At 35.7% G+C, this 23,102-nt stretch overlaps 1 protein-coding gene across 1 annotated transcript; it reads right to left on the minus strand.

The window, feature by feature from the left end:
* Nucleotides 1–1,644: 1,644 nt before the first annotated feature.
* Nucleotides 1,645–9,065, minus strand: LOC128863412 (uncharacterized). The gene is made up of 3 exons (XM_054102546.1): nt 8,255–9,065; nt 5,453–5,626; nt 1,645–2,160 (listed from the first exon to the last, which is right to left on the minus strand). Exons 1-3 carry the CDS (start codon nt 8,304–8,306, stop codon nt 1,934–1,936), a joined length of 453 nt encoding a protein of 150 aa, XP_053958521.1. The 5' UTR covers nt 8,307–9,065; the 3' UTR covers nt 1,645–1,933.
* Nucleotides 9,066–23,102: the final 14,037 nt, after the last annotated feature.

The raw sequence follows: 23,102 nt of genomic DNA on the forward strand, positions 1-23,102 counted from the left end.
TTTTCATATACCTTCAGACAGCCGAAATGCTTATCTTACATTACTGCTACCGTGGCTTCCTTACTTGCTGTGGAATGTCACACAGAGTAGTGTAGTACATCACCACAGCTTTTAAAATTTGTCTACATGCTACGTCACTTCATTTTATTCAGATGAGGGGCAACTTTTTGAACGTATTTGAATAAAAGTTTGGAATTTGTAAATGTTTTATATCTAAATAAGAAACCGCATCGGATAAATCCTGATGGTTTTTTTTATAAATTTCCATCTTTCAATTACAGCATTTGTAACTTTTATTTTCTTCAAAATTCGTTCAGTTTCTCTTTAGTAATTCCATATTTATCATTTATAGGCACTTCTGTGAATAATATTGTATGCATTACAGTACTCTCACTGTTGTTACATATTACGTCACATTTTTGGAAAACACCTAAAAGTACTCGCATATTCAGAAATTTCTAAAAATTATTTTAAGAAAGTAGGTTTTAAAGAAATAATAAAAATTGTGTGCTTTCATCATTTTCCTCAAAAATTTTAAATTATTATAAAAAATTAATAATGAAACATATTTTTATATTTCTGATTCCTTAAAAAATTTAGATAGAAGGAATTAAATTTTGAAAAATGAATAATGCAATTTGTATGAAATTTTGGTATTCCCTTCTTTGCTTAAAAAATTATTATAAAAAAATATCGATGCAGAATGTTTTTTTTATTTTTCTTTTTTCTTCAAAAAATTATTTAAGAAAAATTTTAGTTTTTGAAAAATTAATATTGCAGAAACTTTTCACTACTCTCTTCTTTAAAAAATTATTATAAAAAAATTCAATAATGCATAATTTTTTTTACTTTCCGCATTTCTTTAAAAAATTATGATAAAAAAATTTATATATTTTAAAACTAATAATGCAGAAATTTTGTATTTTTCTTTTTCCTTCAAAAAATCATTTAAGAAAAATTTTAGTTTTTGATAGTTTAGTTTAATGTTGCAGAAAATTTGCACTATATATTTTTTTTTTTAATTACTATAAAAAAAATCAATAAAGCCGATTTTTTTTACTTTCCTTATTTCTTTAAAAACTTATTACACCAAAAATGTTAATTTTTGAAAAATGAGTGTTCCAGAAATTTTTTAATTTTCCTTTTTCTTCAAGAAATTAATAATGCAGAAGTTTTTATTTTCCTTATTTTTTCTAATTTTTGAAAATTTTGAAATTTTTTACTTTTCGATTTTCTTTAAAAAAAATTTGTAAAAAATATTAATTTTTGGAAAAATTAATGCGTCAGATATATTTCACTTTACTCATTTCTTTAAAAAATTATTTTTTAAATATTATCTTTATTTATTTAAAAAATATTTTTTTTATTTAATATATTATAAAGTAATTAGAGTTTTTAAAAATTTACAATGCATTCTATTTTCCTTCAAAAATTGTGATAAACAAAATAAAAATGCAGAATTTTTCCACATTCATTTTTTCTTTAAAATATATTAGACACAAAATTTTAGTTTTTGAAAAATTAATGTGCCAGAAAATTTTAATTTGCCACTTTCTTTAAAATATCAATAATGCAGAAATTTTTACTTTCCTTATTTCATTTTATAATGAAATACTAAGTTTTAATAAATTAATGTTGCGTAAATTTTTTACTTTATTCATTTCTTTAAAAACTATTATACAAATAATAAATTTAAAAAACTCAATAATGTAAAAATTTTGTATTTCCATTTCTTTATATGGCATAGTCGATTATATTAAAAAATCTAGTTTATCAATCTGTTCCTTTAGTGTTGCACATCATCCCACTTTTAATAATAAATTATAATAAATAAATACATTAATTAATTTACATAATGCTATTTCTATCCTTGATTGTGTTGGGCACCAGATAAGCGGATTGAGCTCCATGATTCCCTTCCATTGCATAAGTTTTACCTCAGCCAATATAAGAGTTTCGCTGTCAACACAAATCCCACAACCGCTAAATACTGTGGCCATGCCTTCAGCTGATTACTGTGATTGCAAAAGTCTTCATTGTCGCAAACATGACACGACAACGGCTCCGCCTCCTCTAGCGTTGGATCCAACTGGCAACCGCTAACCGTATCGTTGACGTCACCGAAGAAGCAGCTGCGTTCGATTCTAAGCAGATCTTTCACTGTGGATGGAAAAGGCATATTGAACAAGTATGCAACTAATACAGTGTACATATATACATATACAAATACATCTACAGGAAACCAATGTTTTATAGTAAAATTATGAAATTTATTTGCAAACAAATTTTGAATGCGTTAAATATAGTGCAGCAAAAAATAAAAAAAAATCAACTGAATAGGCATAAATCATTATGGTTTCTCTGTCGACCATTGACATTGGCCGTCAGATTAAAAAAATTTTTTTTTTTTTGGACATAAAAATTCGGACGGCTGTAAGTTTGCATTTAAAGGATGATACGAACTAGCAGTCAGACTTGAGAGAGCGAAGGAGTTGCTTCGTTTGTCCTAAAGCGGGGCTTTCCGAACATTGGGATTTTCTCACGAGAAAACTTTTCAAATTGAGCAACTCGGAAAACCCAAAAAGGATAGGATTTATTTCACCGACTGTTCATACGAGAATTTAAGTCATCGGTTGGCCACCAGGAGGCAGCACCCGCTACAAGTAATGGTTTGAGCCGCTGTAACCACAGACGGGCGCTCTGCAATCGTTTTCATCGAACCTGGCGTCAAGATAAATGCGAAATATTATCGGGAACGTATTCTGAAGGTTGCTTTGAACCCGCAGGCAGACAAACATTTTGGTGGCAGACCATGAACGTTACAACACAACTCGGCATCGTCTCACAAAGCTCGAGTGAACCTAGAACGGCTAAAAAACAACGTTCCGAGCTTCATAGCGTTCACGCAATGACTCTCAAATTCGCAAGACGCGAATCTGCTGGATTATTCTCTTTGGGCCATTTTGGAGAGCAAGGTCCGAGCTAAAAGATTCACCAGTTTCGAGGCGCTGAAAAAATTCATTGTCTGTGAGTGGACCAAAATACCTGCAAGTAACATTCGCGCAGCTTGGGATTCATTTCTAGACCGTCTTAAGTAAATTGATTCTTAATTTTGTATTATTTTCACACATTTTTTATTTTGAATTGAATAGAAGTAATTTTCCAAACTAAATTTATGACCTTTTTAATTGGTTACACTTCGAGTGCAGGACCCAGTAAATGATCATATTCCCTTAAAATTATTGCTACACTAGAGCCGATAGCCCTCGTATTTAGTGCGATTAAATAAAATATTTATAAAAAATGTTTAAGAATAAATTACAAATGTAGGCATTTTATATAGGATGAATTCAGGCGAATTCAGTGCCACAACTATACAAACAAGAAAGAAATCATTAACTAAATTTTGCAGCTACTATACTAAGCCTTTACACACAAAAATTTGTTTGCAATTTCATAATTACAAAAACACGTCAACTGTACCCGCCTAAGACTTTCACCACTTCGAATTTGACAAAATTTTGTGAATATTCCGTACTATCCCAAAGTAACGGCCTCATTGAACTTATAGAGCGCATACATATGTATATCAAAACGCAAGTTTATGCCGAAAGTAGCCACATTTAAGATATTGAAATACTTTCTTGGAAATAAGCATAAATTGTACAAAAGGAGGTTAGCAAACAGTCAGAGGTAGCTGAGTTTTAGAAGCTCACAATTTCGATTCTTGTTTGGTAAGTCAAATATTTGTTAGTCTATGAGAAAATAAAATGAATGTTTTTTATAGGATTTTTTCCGTAATTTCCGATAAAAAGTAAAAAAATTAAAACGCGAAAAATATTTTTAATAAATACAGTAAAACTTCCCTTTGGCAGACTTTCACCGTCAATCAGCTTTTGTTCACCCAAAAGAAGTTTCCGCTCAATATATAAACATTTTTTTCGATATGCTTAAGACTTGGTTTCGAAAATATTATCCATCCAAGGAAAGGCTACACTGTACAGTCAAACCTTCATGAGGCGGACTCGCACCGTCAGTCATTTTTTGTCCGCCCAAGAGAGGTTGCCGCTTAAAACAGGAAAATTTGTGCCGATACCCAAGGCTTGGCTTAAAAGGGGTATGAATGGTGCACCTTCTTTGCCACTGTTCTGCTCTGAGCAGTACTCGTTCCAACTGCCTGGGATCGGTATACTTTTCATCTCTGAAGGATATTGCTGACAAAAGTTTAAGCTGTTTGTTGAAACTCGCCAAGACGTGTGTCTTGAACTATGTCTAACACGACTCCAACAACACTGGAAACACTACGGTCCCTTGTTAAAATTTGAAGATTTCTGTTAAACTAAAGTTAATTAAGTTTTAATTTTTTTAATTGAATTTTAAAGTAAATTAAATTTTTATTTTATAAAATTTTTTAAAACTAATTATGCTTACTTTCCATGTAATTATTTCAAGGGGGGGGGGGGGTATGGGTTTCAGCGGAAAAATAAACCCTATTTTTGGGAATTTTTTTCTTAAATATGGATCGACAAAATTTACTAAAACCTATTGTACATTATTAAGCATACTTTTAACTATATTCTGTAATTTTTTCATGCGGAATTACTTAAAAATAAGCCGGCGACAGACCATGTCCGGTAACGTCTTGAAAAAAAAAAACATTTTGCAGTGATCACTGTATCCCGGTCGGAAATTATCTGAAACCAAAACCAATTCAAGTTTAGTCAAAGTAGCATTAAATCTTCCCCCCAACGTTGTCCGCTTATTTTTTCTTCGTTTAAAAATTTTTGGCGGCGTTCTAAAGTGAAAACTTCTATTTTCAACGAAAATTTCCGCCATTTTGTCAAAAAATATATGTATATAAACTAAACGTTGGGGGGAGGCATTTTATATGAAGAAAATGTGTGCCAAGTTTGGAATGAATCGGTCAAGTAGTTTTTAAATGGCAGTGATCACCGACTTTCAAAAAGTAGTTTTGAGAAAAACACGTTTAAAAGTTTAAGAGTCAGCCGCGCTGCCTTCCCGAACGCTCGCACCTGTCAGAGCTAAGACGCGAGACTAATTGGACAATAACTCCAAAAGTTTTGCTCAGATCGGCTTAAAATTTTGGGATTATATTCTTGAAATGTTAAACAATAAAATAAGACAAAAAAAAATTAATTTTTTGAAAGTGCAAACTCTTACCCCCCCTTTCAATGCGTTGAAAGTGGCTACTTGTATATATGTGTTTACATGTGTGCATACATTCTATAACTTTTCTGAGTTGATGATTAATTTGCGATTTTTCAGAAACAAATTTAAAAAAATAAAAACAGAAAAAAAACATACGCCATCTAGCATAAAAATAAAATCATGGTCTTTATGACAGTTCACAAAACATAAGACTACTGGTTGAAAACTCTGTTACAGCAACATACATACATACGTATGTACATTGTAAATTATGGTTTCTCACCTTTGTATTCCCGTTTCATGCAAGCTGTAGCATTTCGTACATCCAAGTCGCTTTCTAGATAACGAGGCGGAGCAACGCGCGAACAGTCCCACTTAAAATCATCATCCAAGTCGAAATCAGCACCACAATTTTTGTTGTAAATAGATTCACATGAGTAACATTGAATGGCCCAGGCTATGAAGAAACGATGAAACCAAAGAGGATTAGCAATGGAAGGTGCATACATAAATTATCTACAAGTATGTAAATCGAAATAACTGTCCAGCTTTGATAAGACAAGGCCTCTGCGTAAATATTTTCTGAAAATTTTGCTAAAAGGGTCGAGAGAATGCCTTTAATACACAAATGAGAATTTATAAGTACAGTTGTGTGAGAAAGAAAAAGTATGCGCAAACGAAGCGAAGGTCTTACTATTTATTGATATGTACATGGTGAACGATATGCGCAGCAGGCTACTGACAACGACGAAGTGCCGTCGCAACGTGAACACCGGACAATTTCCGGCACCGACATATAACGGCCTCCCTACGTAAGGTTCCGATAAGAGCAACCGCTCGGACGAGAAGAGGTTTTAGTTAGGATTAAATTCCCACACTGACGGTCAAATGGCAAAGTAGGCTTTTGACGTTTTCCTACTATTAGAAAAAAAAAAAAAAACAAATAGAGATTGAGATAGAAATGGATGACAGATACATATAACATATGTAGATAGAAATGTTCCAATGACAGATAATGTTTTCTCAATAATGATAGAAGAGAACATTTTCAACTCCAATTTCACAAACGATCAAATTCGAATTCTAGGAGGAAACACAGCAAAAGTGTTAAAATCACATTCTAATTGTAAACCCACTCGTAAACATTTGAGTGACATTGAAGTGGCATTTGAGCTTATAATAAAAAGATGTACTTGTAGTACTATAAAGAGAGAAGACAAGTGCATATAGTGGCAAGTTAATTGAATCAATTTTTGCAAGAACATGGGCCGGAGAGCAGAGTCGTTTAAGTGAGGAAGCCCGGAATTAAATGGAATTTAGAAGAATTAAACAAAAAGTAAGAGAACTTCTCCTCCAATTTGTGGTGTGCCACTTGACATTGTATCAGACTTGAGAACGCCTATTCTTCATTACATAAAGCAAGCACGGGGGTACCTCAAGGAAGCATCCTAGGCCCTCTCCTATACCTCTAGTATACGCATGACTTACCGGTCCACGAGCATCAACCTACTGCTATATATCAAATACTACTGCCATATACTCATCGTCGGCGGCTAAAGCGTAAAAGCCCAGATGGGTACCTAGTAGCAGCTGTACCTTATATTTTATACATTCATAATGAATTTATGAATGTTGAGGCATCTTAGTTTTTCCTTCTTTTAATATACATAGTATCTCTGCTCAGACTTCCGCGAACACTATTTAAACTTCTAGCCACTTTGGTCAGCCCATTTCGTTCGCTGGTAATCTATATAAGTTAACAGCTCTATGTTAACACACGCTGTTATATTATATATTTGTGGCTCTTCAAAAGCGCTTGTGTTAAAATGTTAGGTAAATAAAAGCAATTTAGCATAGTATTAACTTGAATTTTCAACTACTACTAAATTTTAGCAACATTTTAGTGATCTATTTCAATTTCAAATGTAAAAAAAAAGTGGCGAAAATCTAAAAAAAAACAGAAAAAATATATTTGTTGACCAAAATTATCTGTTAAATAAGACGTGGTATAAAAAGATGGCAACCAAGAGTGCATTTTAGTTAAATGAAGCGGATCGCTGAAAGGAAAAAAACTGATGGTTATGTCAGTCTATTATCGCGATAAACTTAGTACACCTCGGAGAGGTCTTGACGGTAACATTCAACAGGAATTTTGCTACTCTCTCACTAAACAACTACAACACTACAGTTTATACAGATGGCCCTAAAATGGATTGTAGTGTTGGAACATACTTAGAATTAAAAAATCTGTATGTATTCTTAATGCCTGCACTCTTTTCCAGGGCGAAGTGCTGGCAATTGGGAAACTTTTAAGTTACTTATCTCTCGTTATTCTGCAATCCAGGCACTATTTTCGGCTAGAACACTTATCGGTACCGAAAAAGCAGATGAAATGGCAACACAAGGATCTGCTACGAATAACGTTTCAGAAGAATAGGTATTCAGACCAATGGGTGCAATCAAGAATCCAATTTCCTCAAAATACCTCCGAATCGCGGATTGTAGAGGGAGATACTAGGCGATATGCAAAATTAGCAGAGCATGTGGCCCACTTACAACCTCAAACAAACGTTAACATTGATAAACATGAAACTATGAGACGCCTGGAGGCTCGCGGCAGTCATAACTGACTTTTGATTTGTCGGGGAACAAACAGCCAAAGTCGTCATCCAGATTTTCCATTTCCTCTATGAATGCCCTGTCTTATAGAAGGAGAGAATGTCAATCCTGGGCAAACCGCTGTTTGGGAGTCTCACACAACTGTCTGGTTTAGATGTCAACAACCTAATAAAGTCCTTGAACCACACGGACTGCATACAGTTGTGCTGAAAATAAGGGTTAAACAAGTTGTAACGAGGATGTGGCAACTAAATGGTGCAGAGGCGCTAGTTGGATTCTGGATGAACCACCGCTACGGCCAAACAACCAACCAGGCCGTGAAACCGAAATCGTATTTGATGTACAAAAAATTAAAAAAAATCTGCAAAAACAATTTTAGTTTCATCGAAAAACCTGTGTTGCATAGTGTTACTGAAAATATAATTATAAAGTTCTCATAAATAATATTATTTTAAAAAATACCAACCGTTAGTGGTCAAGCTAAGCAGCAAGAGTCCTATGCACACGAATCGCTGCATTTTTGCTTGTACGCTGCAGCTTTTTTTCACTCACTCGCAAAATGGCACTTATGTGTGTGTGTTTATATACAATACGTACACTATATGCTTGCGAGTTTTTAAAATGTCGATGATTTATAAGAAGACGCAAAGATTGATTGCACAATTAATTTTGAATCGCTTCCACGCCAAAAGTATAATTCACAAAAGTGTATGTGTAGGTATGTTTGTATGTATGCACGTAAATAATTGCTTCAAATTTTGGAATTTGCACTTTTGCTGTAAGGCATGCAATTTCCACTTCTGTATATTTCCGTTTTTGCTATTTTTTTTAGCTTTCAAAAACTCACGCGGCGAAAGATTCTTTATACATTTACTACTAAAAACCCTGGTCTACAGAATACAAAAATGTATGCATAAATATATTTCTATTTGTGAATGTGTGTGTTTAATTTGGCTTTTACTTCAAAGTACTTAAAATTCTTTTTTAAAATTTTGCTGTTTATGCAATTTTAATACTTTTATTATATCTTAAAAAATTTTATTATCACGTTTTCTTTGCTTTTATCGTCTCTCAGTTTCCAAACGCTTCTCTCTTACGCCACCTCACGATCTCCTATGAACTTCCACATATCATCCATGCTCTTTTTCTTCACTTCATTCGCGAGTTTTCCACACTTCTGTTCTCACTTTCTGCCACTTTCATGCAAATTAATTATTTTTTTCTTGAGACGTTCGTTTTTGGACCGCTCAAAGTCGCGTCCGAATTTGTACTGGCATATGTGAGAATTTTCCAAACACCCAAAGACAACTTTTACACATCAATAAATGCTGAAAATAATTAAAATTATATGTATGTATGTATATATATACATATAGATTTGCGCACATACACACACGCGCGTGCATGCTAACATTAATAATTTCCTGCATAGATTTGCAATCGTATTTTTAAATGTTTTCCCGTCCGTTGAGGTATCTCTTACGTAGAGTTCTCCTCTGCCGCATTCACCTTGTCTGTGTGTATGTAGATGTACGCCGTCAGTCAGATTTTTCTCCACTACTACTTTTTCTTTTGCTGCCTCTCTTCTTCTTTTTCTTGCACCATAGCGGGCATATCCATTCATCTGTTGATGTTCGCACATACTCTCCTTTGCTAGCCGAGGCTCAGTGCTCATCAGTGCTGGTGTTTGTTTGTTTGAAGGGGAGAGTGGCATGAGCTAGCCAGTGTTAATTACTCTTTGGCATGCAACTGTCGGTCACCTCCTGTTGGGCAGGCCACAAATATTAAGGTGGGTATGTGTGTCGTGCCCTGCTGGAAATTTATAAACAAGAGCTGTTTTACAGCAACAAGTCGCCTGTTGCATATGCGTGCGGCGGTACCTGGCAGTTGGTGAAGAAACTACTTGTGAATAAACTTTTTATATTAAATTATAAGAAATCTAATAAAAATTATATATATGAAAATCGATTCTTGTTACAATAACATACCAAGAGGGTCTTTCAAAAGACGCGCCTAGATGTTGTTTTAATACAAAACATAGAAAAAAATTAGATTCCTTCAGGTTTCTCTATTTTTTTTTTTTGTTTTTTTTTTTTAAATACGACTCTTACCATAAATCATTTAAATGTCCACCATGCGCGCATCCACAGGTAAAATCTGCCAAACAGTCGTTTCATGAGTGCCTAATTGTTGAGAACGTCGAAATATCGATGTTGTTGGGAGTAGGTTATTCAGCAACACTTTGCGCTACAGCAGCAATATTCTCAGCAGAAAGTCCAGTTTTTGGTCTGCCATTCTTTTTTCTATCCTCAACAGAACCAGTTTCTTGAAATTTTTTCAATAACTCTTCATAATAAGTTTCAATAATTTAACGCGTTGTTCTATGGCCTAAAATTGTACATCTGTCTATTTGACAAATACCAAAGATGACATAAAAACGGGATCGTTTAGGAATTATTCACTACTAACTTCTAGGCGTCACTTTTTGTATACAATTTATGTAGATGTCTTTTCTATGGCTTTAAAATTCGAATGTGGTAAATTTCAACCAAACTCATCCAAATTGGAAATAGATTTTTAAAGCCTTCAGACTCCTGTTTCAGCGGCAATTTGGGAAAATAAAAAAAGGTTTTTTCTTCTTACAGCCGCTAAATTTGTTCTATGCTAAAGATTTTTATATTTTATTTTTTTGAAACTTTCCATTGAGTTTGCATCAAAAAAATCTACTTTTCCTTAAATTTGGCTTAAACTGTTTGCATATCGATATTATTTAATGTCGAAAACTGATATCATATGCTTCATTAAAAAAACAAAGAACAATGTTTTAAACTATTTTTTATAGCGACACTGAAAACATACAAAATTTTAAAAAATTTCAGAAGTTAAAACACAAAAAATATTATCTCGTTTTTTTAATATTTTCCCCAGTTTTTTATAGCGACACTGAAAACACACAAAATTTTAAAAAATTTCAGAAGTTAAAACACAAAAAATATTATCTCGTTTTTTTAATATTTTCCCCTATTTTTTATAGGGACACTGAAAACCCACACAATTTTTAAAAATTTCAGAACATAAAACACAAAAAATATTGTCTCGTTTTTTTTCGGATAACAAATTTTACAAGTTAAAAACCAAAAATATGTATTTGGTTTTTTTATTATATTAGCTTAAAATTTTTTTATAGGAACACTAAAAAAAAAAAATTAGGAGTTAAAACACAAAAATATTCTTCTCGTTTCTTTGGCTAAAAAAGTTGAAAGTTACAAAACAAAAATATTTAACTCGATTTTTTAATATTTTTTACGATTTTTTATAAGGACACTGAAAACCTACAAAATTAAAAAAGTTCAAAAATTAAAAATAGAAATATTAAAAAATTTTCAAAAATTTCAGAAGTTAAGAAACAAAAATATTTATCTTGTTTCTTTTTAATATTTTATGCAATTTTTTATAGGGACACTGAAAACTTCCAAAACTCAGAAAACAAAACAACAAAAAACAAACTTCAGAACTCAGAAAACAAAAATTTTCAAAGTGTTTTGGTTAAAAAATTTGAAAAGTTGAATTTTGAATAACAAAAGAAAAGCTGGTTGCAAATGTTTTTTTAAATTCCCAAGACGGTTTATTTTTGATTTTCAATAACTTTTTTCAACCTACCTAGAAATTTGTAACTTTTTCAGAATATTTACAAAAAATAGTTTGACAATTCAAAAAAAATGACACTTGGCACTAGGAAATCAAAAGAGAAGATCAAATAATATCAAACTAACACAAAAGTGCTTTTTTCCCTATGCAAATTGAATGGTAATTTTCAAAAAAAAAAAAAAAAAGGAAAAATTAAAAATTTGGTATCTCATTGTTTTTAGTCATACCGGAAATTGGTGGTGTTCCAAGATTTCTTCTCTCTCTCTCTCTCTCTCTAGCAAATGCAAATTATTCATTATTCCTTACTGATCTTAATAAAAGTTATTAACCAAATGCAAAAGCATACAAAAGCAAAGGTTTAAAACATCAAATGTGATCGTTGACTGCAGTACAAGAATTTATATTTTAACTGAGCTCAGTGAAATCAATTTCTTGCTGTTTAAAAGCAGGAATTTGTATTCATAGCTTTTTTATGATGTATTCCGTTATAAACCCAATTCTGGTAAATTAAACATTCTAATTTCCTACAGGGCTTGCGCTTACATCCACTCACATTTATGTCTATTTGTCTAGACTTATGAATCACAAAAAGAAAATAAAAAAAATGCACTAAATACAACACAATGTTAGCGAGTTATAGATTCATAGCGGGTGTGAATACCCACATTTGCTTGTTTGTGTGTCGCCTTTATGGACACTTTGTGCCATTGATAACTTCTATTACCCAAACTTTAGACCTCATTTTATCCGGATATTTTCATGAACTCCCTCCCGCTTGCATTGACCTACTTTGGCCTACATTTTTGTCTTGAAAAACTCTCTCCTTCCTGTTTTATTTTTATTTATTTATTTTTTGTGTTTTTCAGGCGTCTGTTGCTGAGCATCCACTGTTGCTGAAGTGTTCATGGGGGTGTCACCTGTTAATTTATTTAAATGCCACACACAAATACAGAGGTTGTGCGGTCTATGGCATATAACCAGGCAATTTATCACTGACAAGTGGATTTCATTTAACTACTTAGTTAGAATAAAATGTAGATGGTTTTCAGTGATTAGCACAGAAAGGTTGTGAATTATCACAGAAAATCCATTTTTTATTATGTTTCGGGTTTAAACTGCCCTGCATGGCGACTTGGCAGCTATGCAATTTGAGGTACTGTGGATATTTGCTCAAATAACTTTGCATTGATATTTTTTAAGCGAATATAGGGTGGTTCGAATACAACTATCTTTTGGTATCTTAGGCTATTTTGTCATTGACAACTTTTTCTGCTCAAAATTATGATTTACGCTCAGCATCATGCCTTCACGAAAGTAAAGTGACCCGCTCTATGATTAAAAAAGGGCGGAGATTAGTGGAAAAATATTTCCAAAAATATTTATAATTGTTTCCCTAAGATATTTTCGATGAAACTCGCTACACTTATCGCTAGGGACCAAAAGGTCTATGGGTGGCTTAATGCCGACCAAGCTAACCTAAGCTATCACTCATTTACTTCAGTAGTGTCATAAACCAAATAAAAAATTTTAATTTATAGTAGATAAGTTTGCAGATATGACCAAGAGCTCTTTTTTATGCTGCGTAAAAAATGCATATCGATATCTATTAACAGCACCTCATCATCATCATCATCTTTTGGCTCTACAGCTCTTTGTGAGCTTTGGCCTGCATGGCATGTGGGACCTCCATACGTCTCGAACGCTTGCGACTTTTTTCCAGTTCGCTATCCTAAGTTTCTTGATATTGTCCTCTAGTTCGTCGGTCCATCTTGTTCTCGGCCTTCCTCTTGCTCTAGTGTTGAACGCTCTGGCTTTTACGACTTTCTTCTGCGCCCTCGTACCGTCCATTCTTGTAATGTGACCCAGCCATCTTATCCGCTGCGCTTTGATGAAACGTATAACATTTTCGCCCTTTATCAGTTGATCTAGCTCGTCGCTCATTAACAGCACCTCGTGAGATGAAAATTTGTTTTTACTTAGAGAGGCATACTAAATTGAAAATATTGAAGCCGTTTTTCTCGAGATTTTGCTTTTTTTAGTTATGGCCATATTGTAGTATACGAGCGATATGCAAATTTGATAACGCAGATGCCAGACTATCGAACAAAAATTTTAAATATCTGGAAGTCTACTGAGAGATAACTTGGATATAAGGCTTTTTCAAACTGAATATGCTTCCCTATGATTAGAATACAACTTCAAAACAAATTTAAATTATAAGAATTTTCCAAGTCAAGTCCTTTCTGATTATTGCGGTACAACCTACAAGTATACGAGGCGTATACGTAATTATAATGAAATGGCCGCCGCGGCCTCAGGTGCACACCTCCATGCAATGGTCCAAATTTTCGATGACGCTGAGGCATAATTGAGGTTCTATGCCGTTAATGGCCAGAATTATCTTATCCTTTAGTTCTTGAATTGTTGCTGGCTTATTTCTTTCAAATATCCTCAAAAAAAAAAGTCCAACGGTGTCAAATCACATGATCTTGGCGGCCAATTGACATCGCCGCGACGTGAGATTATTCGGCCATCAAATTTTTCGGGCAAAAGAGAAATTGTTTCGTTAGCTGTGTGACAAGTGGCACCGTCCTGTTGAAACCACATATCGTCCACATTCATATCTTCCAATCCGGGCCATAAAAAGTTCGTTATCATCTCACTATAGCGAATACTACTCACAGTAATTGCCTGACCGGTCCCATTTTGGAAAAAATACGGCCCAATGATGCCGTCGGCCAATAAACCGCACCAAACAGTCAGTCTTTGTGGGTGCATTGGTTTTTCGGCAATCACACCTGGATTATCATTCGCCCCAATGCGGCAATTCGGCTTATTGACGAATCCACTGAGCTGAAAATGTGCCTCATCACTGAAGATGATTTTCTTCGAAAATTGGTCATTCACTGTTGCCATTCCCTGCCACCATTCTGACCATTGACGACGCTTGAAATGGTCAAGAGGCTTTAGTTTTTGAGTCAATTGCACCTTGTAAGCGTGTAAATGCAAATCTTTATGCATAATGTTCATCAACGACGAGCGTGAGAGGGTCCCGATTTGCTCAAACTTTTGCACATTTTTTCCGATTGTACGCACATTTGGATGATTAAATTGACCGACAAAATCACGAGGTGTGCGATATCCATTTTGATTTGAACGCCCGTTTTAATAATAAGCCTGAATAACTTTAACGCGTTGTTTGATTATGTATCTTTCCATGGTTCAAATTGAATTAGTCTGAAATTGAAAAATGTCAAATCAAATGCAGAAAAAAGTTTGACGTTTAGGTGGGGTTGATATTCAACATCGGCCCTTGAAATTTAACCACCTTTTAAAAGAAAAAAAGGCAAATGGAATTTGTTTACTAGATATAGGTAGTAATTTTCTTTTAAATTGTTTTTTTTTGTTGTGAACAATGTTATATTATAATGTTAAACCATTTGACCATCGGCCTTAACAATCGTGTTGTTAGTTCTGCCTTCTCCAAACTGGATTAAGAGAGGGCGAATGGGTCTGGTGGTGAACGAGGGCAAAACGAAGTTCCTCCTGTCATCAAACCAATAGTCGGCGCACTCGCATATCGGCACCCACGTCAGTGTAGACAGTTATAATTTAGGAACCAGCATTATAAGTTTATTTAGGAACCAGCATTAACACCGATAACAATGTCAGCCTTGAAATCCAACGTAGAATCTCTCTTGCCAACAAGTGCTACTTTGGACTAAGTAGGCAACTGAGCAGTAAAGTCCTCTCTCGACGAATAAAACTAACACTCTACAAGACTCACATCATGCCCGCAGAAGCTTGAAAGATGACAACATACGATGAAGCGACGCTTGGAGTGTTCGAGAGAAAGATTCTGCGTAAGATTTTTGGATCTTTGCACATAGGCAACGGCGAATATCGCAGACGATGAAACGATGAGCTGTATGAGCATTACGACGACATAGAAATAGCGCAGCGAATAAAGATCCAGCGGCTACGTTGGCTGGGTCATGTCGTCCGAATGGATACAAACGCTCCGGCTCTGGAAGTATTTTATGCGGTACCAACTGGTGGGAGTAGAGGAAGAGGAAGGCATCCTCTGCGTTAAACAGATCAGATGGAGAAGGACTTGGCTTCACTTGGTGTGTCCAACTGGCGCCGGTTAGCACGAGAATGAAAGAAAATGTTATAAAAACTAAAAGTAGAAAGAGATTTTCATAAAAATATTTACAGCAATACTCGGCCAAAAATAAGCCGAACCGAACCCAAACTGAAATTTAAGCACTGATCATGGCCGAATGCTAAATTCGGTCGTTTTCTACTTAGTTGTTTTATACCAGCTTTGCTCTGATTGGCTTGAAATTTCGACACGTAATTGCAGAAGCGTCCGCCTTTCTATCTCCTCGGAAAGGTTATACGTGAAAGTTTTAGGCCAATCAAAGCAAAATTGAGGGAGTTACAGCACTTTTATCGAGGAGATTTGACAGTTTTGTTGTTTGCTTACCGATTTTCATGATTTTAGCATATTTAGAAAGGCTGACGCATCTGCAATGACGTGTCGAGATTTCAAGCCATCCTAGCCTGCCATCCCAGAAGTTGTGGGTTCGAATCCGACGTCAAACACGGCCCTCGCACTCTTCCAAATTTACCTCCTTTCCTGTTTCTAGAAAAAAAAAAACTATCCTCACAGTTACTCATTCCATCAGTGGCGCCAGCAAGAGCAAGCGGGCAATCGCGGTAATAGCGCACACACACCACATTTAGCGAAGTGCTCAACCAACTGTGTTGAAAAGTGTGAAACACAGTTGGTGCTCCAAGCAGTAAGAAGGTGTGGTTCCTAAGCAACGACTGGGGGCATTCCCACTATTTAGGACTGGTAGCAGCGGGCTAATCACGTACCCTGTCAGTAATCTAATAGATTAACGTAACCAACGCAAGAGAAATGGTTCTCGCACTGACTAACGTATCGAAGACCCTGACCACAGCCCGTAGAGAACACAAATTTGAGCAAAACTTACCCCGTAGTGAATAACTGCGTTTTTTTAGTTACATATTTACACAATGCATCGGTTTGTGTGTGTATGGGTTTAGTTGTATCTACACAATGTTGCCATTGATATTTTTGCATACACACTTTTTCACACAACTGCGATATTAGTTACAATTTTTCATTGTTTAATAATCCAGAGCCAAAAACCACTAAATGAAAATAGTTAATTTATCTATAATTAAGATTAATCAACATTGTTTTTAAGTTACTTTAACAAAAATTTAAATTTTTCCAAGTTTATTTTGTAAATGATTTCGAAATGTTCTGTTTGGCAACACTGTGTGGTGAGAGAGCAATCCTGAATTTTCAAAAATCCTGCGATAAAGTCTACGATACTACGATACGGAAAGGAAGTAATTTTTCATTTACTTGGGGCTCTCATTAGTTTGATCGTAACAGCTGGCAGGGACCTGTGTTTACGGTTGTGAGTGCTGGCACCAAAAGCCTCGGATCTCCTGCGATCTCCTCTAATGGTGACATTTAGCAGACATACTAGGACATGAATAGTACAATGGAACGTTATTACTCTCTCTGCAGGTGGCGATCTACAACATCGGCATAGAAATGAGATGGAACGGCAGCGGTGAAAGCACGTCAGCGTATTGTAACACAGAACTGCACAGCGGCCTTATAATTTCTAGGAAAATGAGTAACACCTTCCATTCTTCAAAGCCAATCTCAGACCGCATAATCCTAGCTCGCTTCTACAGTAACGCTCATCGGCACGTTAGCATCGTACAAGCTTGGCACAATAAAGACCACCAACGGCAAGCCATGGATCTCTGACATCGCTTGGCGCATAATGCAACTCAGAAACGAACTTTAAAGGCAACTTATCAGCGATGGCTCCCTTCGGCCAGCCTACATAGAGGTGACGAAGGAAGTAAAGAAATCGGCCAGAAACGATAAAAGAAAGTTTGTTGCAGATCCTGTTAACGATACCGAAGCGGCAGAAATCCTTCAGCAACAGCTAGTATTAATTGCACATAGAACGATTATTTAGCGAAGCCATTCATTTCATTAAAATCAAAATGGAAGCAATACAAACTTACGCAGCGCAAGTTTGGGGGTATACCTTATTCGACGAAGTAAATAAACTTCAACGTTACTTCATGAAAAGAATCCTCAAACTACCCGATTTCACTCAGAATTATGCAATATCACTAGAAACTAATTTAGAAGATAGCCACATTTATTCTTTAGAACTACAAATGAAGTATATCTGGAAAACCATTTATATGATAAATACAATTCCAACAGACTCCCACATAAACTAGCACACGGTATCTGAAATAATAATGTGTTTTGGCGTCTGATGACATTGAAATGGAGTTTGGTCTAAAGTTTGAAGAAAACATCACCGCTATAGACTGGCAAGATCGCTGTGAACAACTTCTTACCAAAATGAAAATAAAAGATCTCAACATGGAAAGGCAAAAAGCGCAGTCAAGCGCGACGCGAATTTATAAACATTTAGACTACTCGAAAGGGGAATCATATAGAGTAGAATGGGGTAAGATAGGTATGGGGGCACAATAGGTAGGTGGGGTTTTCGTCGCACTGTTTTTGCAGAGGTCACTCGTCTTATGTGAATTGAATACGTGGTGGGGAACAACGTTCCCGACTGTCATTTCGGCTGTCACCATTGATTAGTTATCCTAGTTCTGGCGTCGTTTAGTTTTTTGTGAGCTTTTCTCCGACACAGCATTTTTTTTATTCTACGGTGCAGTGCATTTAATGTAAGTAAATATTTGTCAGGCGAGTTTTATTTTACGTAGACAATAATGCTGAACACGAATAATGTGTTAGTTTTTTGATATTTTAGTTTTTTTTTTAAATATCGACACTAACATAAAACATGTGCTTGGGGGCACTATAGGTCAGCCGTCTGGGGGCATTATAGGTCACTACTTTTAATTGAATAAAATAAATTTTAATTGTTTTTGCAGCAAAATGGTGCGTAATTATGTGCGAAAAACGCCGAAACGAAGTGAAGAGGATGTAAAAAACGCAATCGCGGCAGTCCGAGATGGCGCTAGTGTTCGATCAGCCTCTAAACAATTTAAAATTCCGTTCGAAACATTACGTGCTTACATGATGAATTAAAGGAAAATTCCTATCTTTTATAACATGTGCAGTGTTCATACTCTATAAATAAAAGTTAAAACGTTAATTTCGAAGCCATGTACATTGTTCTTTTCCCCTCACATATAGTGACCTATCGTGCCCCCCAATTTTGAAAATATCGAAAAAAAGTACCTTTGTCTTATTGAATGCAGCTTCCAAAATATTTAGCCAAACATAAGTCAGTATAACCAAAATGTTAGCAGATAAATAACCTTTCAAAATCTTGCTTATTTTTCAAAATCAATGGACAAACACCGTAGCAAGAGCTCTCCAAAAAAAAAATGACCTATCTTACCCCATTCTACTCTATTAAAGAAAATATGCGACTAGCTGATATTACGACAATTTTCAAAGCAAGATGTGGTTTACTGAAGCTAAATGCAACTATTATACGTATGGAAATGCTCACAAAATATGCACCTTCTGCAATTTAAACGAGGAAGAAGATATGCAGCACTCCTTAGGAAGATGTCCGGTATTGAAGGAGATCAGAACAAGATACCTAAACGCAGCGAGACTAAATGAAGCAGAAGTAATCAGGGTGGGCCATATAGCGTTGACTTTTTGAACCACCTACTTTTTTGAGAATGGTAACACAAATGACTTGTCAAATGTGTTCATAATGTACTTAAAGGTTTGACATTTACGAAATGGGACGCTATACGCTTGAACAAAATTGGGAAATATTGAAAACCGATTTCCAAAGTGGTGAGTCTTCTTCTTCTTCCGCGGTTACAGTAAATGGCGAGCGTTACCGTGACATGTTCAACGAGTTTTTGTTTCCAAAAATTGAAGAGGATGACATGGACGACAGAACGGTGCAACTTGGCCATAAGTGCCAGGCCATAAGTGACAATGCAGGATTTGGACTTGCTACTGAGGTATTTGCATTGAGTATTGACGATCAAATTATCAATAAATTTGCGAATTTTCGAAAAATCAAATGTTGTTATTATTTAACAGTGACCACGCTCTTATGTAACAGACTGTACTAGTAAGAAACTAAAAACAATTATTATTTATTTAACATTTGAGGGACAATAATTATAGTACATTGGAATTATACTTTCAAAGAATTATGAGTGCAATTTTTTATTGAAATTTACCACGTAATATTAAAGGATATTTTTGTTTGAAGTAATAAAGTTTAAAAATAAATCTAAATTTGGTTGGATGCTGGGAACTTAGCCCAATAGCACAGGTGGCTTATGGCACCAATCAAATGGAAGTCGATGTTTGCAAGTACAGCTGACACATTTTTAATTTTCTTTTAAGTCTCATAGTAATTTACGCTACACAAATACTTCAGAGTTATCAAAGGCAGAGCGCTTACTTTTGTCTTAAAAGTGTGTTAAGTCAAACACATCTACTAAGTGTAAGTCAACCCTCACTTCTTCTACTAAACATACCAATACTTCCCTATGCTGGCTACGTTTTGCTCTACTCTGTCGCACCTGCTGGGCAGCACAATGGCCAGTGTCACCACAAAAATGCCACAAAGCTTGTTGAACGTTAAGAACTATGCCTGTTCAATTCCTCAGCCACTCGACCTATCCCTGTGTAGCCACTCACACATAAGCACGCACACACACATACATATATGTAAGCTTACATTGCGAGCCAAGCATTCATGTCGTTGGGCAAGCAGCCAGGCAAGTTGTAGTTGATCGTTGATTTAGTTACCCACTTGTTGAGCCTTACAAATTGTTATCCTTTATTTATGGCAGATTGGTTCCCACTCGCCGCCTGTTCTCTGCACTGCATGGCGCCTTCTGTGTGGCGCACACACGCTGACCATTCCTTTGTTGCTGCCAATGTTCTGCCACCGGTGGAGTGTGTTGCCTTGTTTTGTGTCAGCTTTTTAGCCACTTTCCTTGCCACAGTTAAGTAGCTACGTACATCTGTAAGCCAAATGTTGCATGCAATACTGCTGTTCATAGATTTTGTGGCGATGTGGCGACTGCTGTCGATGTTGCTGTCGCTATTACAATTTCTATTTGTTGTTGTTGTTATTGCTGCTGCTGTGGGTACTTAGGTCTTTAGATGACAACGTAATTTATTTTTTCACACCATTACAAATGTGCGACTTATTGTTTGTAGTAGTTGGCATCTTACAAACGTGTAGGTTGTGGCGCTTCGCTTAGTACAGCCGTGCAACACCTGACCGAAATTAGGATTCTTACGATTGCCAACTTTTGCAGCATTCGCTACTATTTACTACCCAGCTACATACATACATCAGCAGCAGCAAAGTAGGGTGTAGCAAAGCATGCACACATGAATACTTGCGTTTGTATGTATGTATGTTTGTATGTATGTGTATATGTATTTTTGTATAAATTTGTATGCGCTTTAACTCGTATGTTGCCAACCTTTGCAGCATAGGAAACGGCGGCATTGGCAATGACAGCCAAAAATTTATGGCTGATTACTGTTGGTGAACGTTACTTTGATAATGACCCATTCGCGGAATAAAGGGTAGAGGCGATGGGGGTCCTTTATTGGCAGAAAATCTCGAAATTAATAAACTTCTATTAGTCTGTCGGTGCTAAGTGGCTATAAGTCATTGTATTTTATTTGCTCTTACACGACGATGGCAATGAACTTAAGTAAAATTCAATTAAGGTCTTAAATGAAAATTTACCATAGTTTAAATGAAGAGAAGTATTTCGTAAAGAAGTAAATTTCGAAGTAAAGAAGTATTTCGTATTATTTTATTCCTTTGACGAAAAACTCGAGTTCTTTTGACTTGATCCATTCATTGAGCTTGATTGCGATGGTGTCGTAAGAAGCGAACCGCTCTCCAATAAGGGCTGACTCCATTGAGCGGAACAGATGGAAATCCGAAGGTGTAATATCTGAAGAATATGGCGGGTGGAGCAAGATTTCCCAATTCAGTCTCTATAAATAGCTCTGTACCGATTTAGCAACTTGTGGCCTGGCGTTGTCATGCAGCAAAATCAGTTTGTCATGTCTACCGTTCCATTCCGGCCGCTCTTCTTTGAGAGCTGGATTCAAACGCATTAGTTGCAGTCGATAACGATCGCTAGTGATGGTTTCAGATGGTTTAAGGAGTTCATAATAGATGACACCCTTCTGATCCCACCAGATCAACGTTACGAAGTCATAGCACAACATAACCTTTGAAGCATGAACATTGTTTTGTCATGGCCTGCTTCACTTGGCAGGCGCCAACGTTTTCGACGCTTAGAGTTATCATAATATATCCATTTTCCAGTGACGATGCGATGCTGACGATTCTTTTCTGCCCTTTTCATCATCTCAGCATCTCACACGCCACGAAACGTCTTTCGATATCCCTCTCCTTCAATTGATGTGGCACCCAGTTACCTGCTTTCTGGACCATTTCCATCACATGCAAACGTTTACCGACGGTTGATCTGTCAACATCCAACTCTGTAGACATATCATCAAGAGTTCGACATGCGGCCAACCCATTCGACTACGGCGGTGGCCATATAAGCCTTCAAATCACCAGTACATTACTAGAGCGAACACAAAAATAGTATCAGCAAAGGCATCTCTTTTACGGAGGCGGAAATTAATTCCCATACCCAATATAATTTGAGGTTGTGCGCAGTTAGTCCCGAAAAAATTGATTATTCAAAAACTCTTCTTGCCAAGACATTTTAATTTATTAACGTAGAAATTTCCACTCTTCCCTGATGCAGGGGTTGCGTTTTATATTTTGCCCCCAATAATGAAAAAAAACAGTAAAATAAAAATGGTTTTATTATTTTTAAAAATTTTCTCCAACAACTTTTTAATGAAAATGGCGTTATTGTTTTTCAAAATATTCTCCTTGGAATCAATATTCTTCTGGATGCTCTTGAAACAGTTTTCAAAGCACTTTTGCCACACAGAAGTGAACACCTCTAAAACGAGCTGTTTAAAGACTTCAACAGCTTCTTCAGTCGTGGAAAAACGTTAGCCTCGCATTTTATTTTTAATGTTTGGAGAGAAAAGAAAGCATTAAGTGCCAAATCAGGCAATCAGATAAAACGCATAGCCCATTAATGAGAAAATTTGAGTGCTCAAAGACCCTATTGCGTGGGCCGGTACGTGAGAGGTCGCATTGACTTGGTGAAGGATGATTTATCTTTGGCAGTTCGTTTCCCTTAATTCTGCGAAAACTTCTGACAAACAAATGGTTGTGTACTCGTTTCACTTATAATTGACTATTTTAAGTTTCTCTTGTGGTGCTCGCTCAATTGCGACTGAATTTCTGGAAAAAAGGCCACAATTTGCTTTGAGGTGCTTCTTCTGCGATCAACTTTTATTCGATTAAACTAGCCTTTTAATATTCATACTGTTAATTGTTGTTTTATTTCCGACTCATATGCATAGATCCAAAATTCGTTACGAAGTCATAGGCAAACTTTGAATTATCGCAGCTGAATTTCTTCAACCTCTTTGTTTGCACCAAACGACACGAGTCTTTTTTGGGTCATTGGTAATTGTCAGAAATGCGATATCCAATGAG

The sequence above is a fragment of the Anastrepha ludens genome, chromosome 5 (genome assembly GCF_028408465.1).
Source record: "Anastrepha ludens isolate Willacy chromosome 5, idAnaLude1.1, whole genome shotgun sequence".
Classification (NCBI taxonomy): Eukaryota; Metazoa; Arthropoda; class Insecta; order Diptera; family Tephritidae; genus Anastrepha; species Anastrepha ludens.

What these genes read in the sequence shown, in the direction of transcription:
- LOC128863412 (XM_054102546.1), bottom strand. Translation starts at nt 8,306, where the DNA reads ATGCAGCGATTCGTGTGCATAGGACTCTTGCTGCTTAGCTTGACCACT. An exon ending in GCTTAGCTTGACCACTAACG is followed by an intron (nt 5,627 to 8,254) that starts GTTGGTATTTTT and finishes GTTTCTTCATAG; the next exon opens with CCTGGGCCATTCAATGTTAC. An exon ending in CATGAAACGGGAATACAAAG is followed by an intron (nt 2,161 to 5,452) that starts GTGAGAAACCAT and finishes TTCCATCCACAG; the next exon opens with TGAAAGATCTGCTTAGAATC.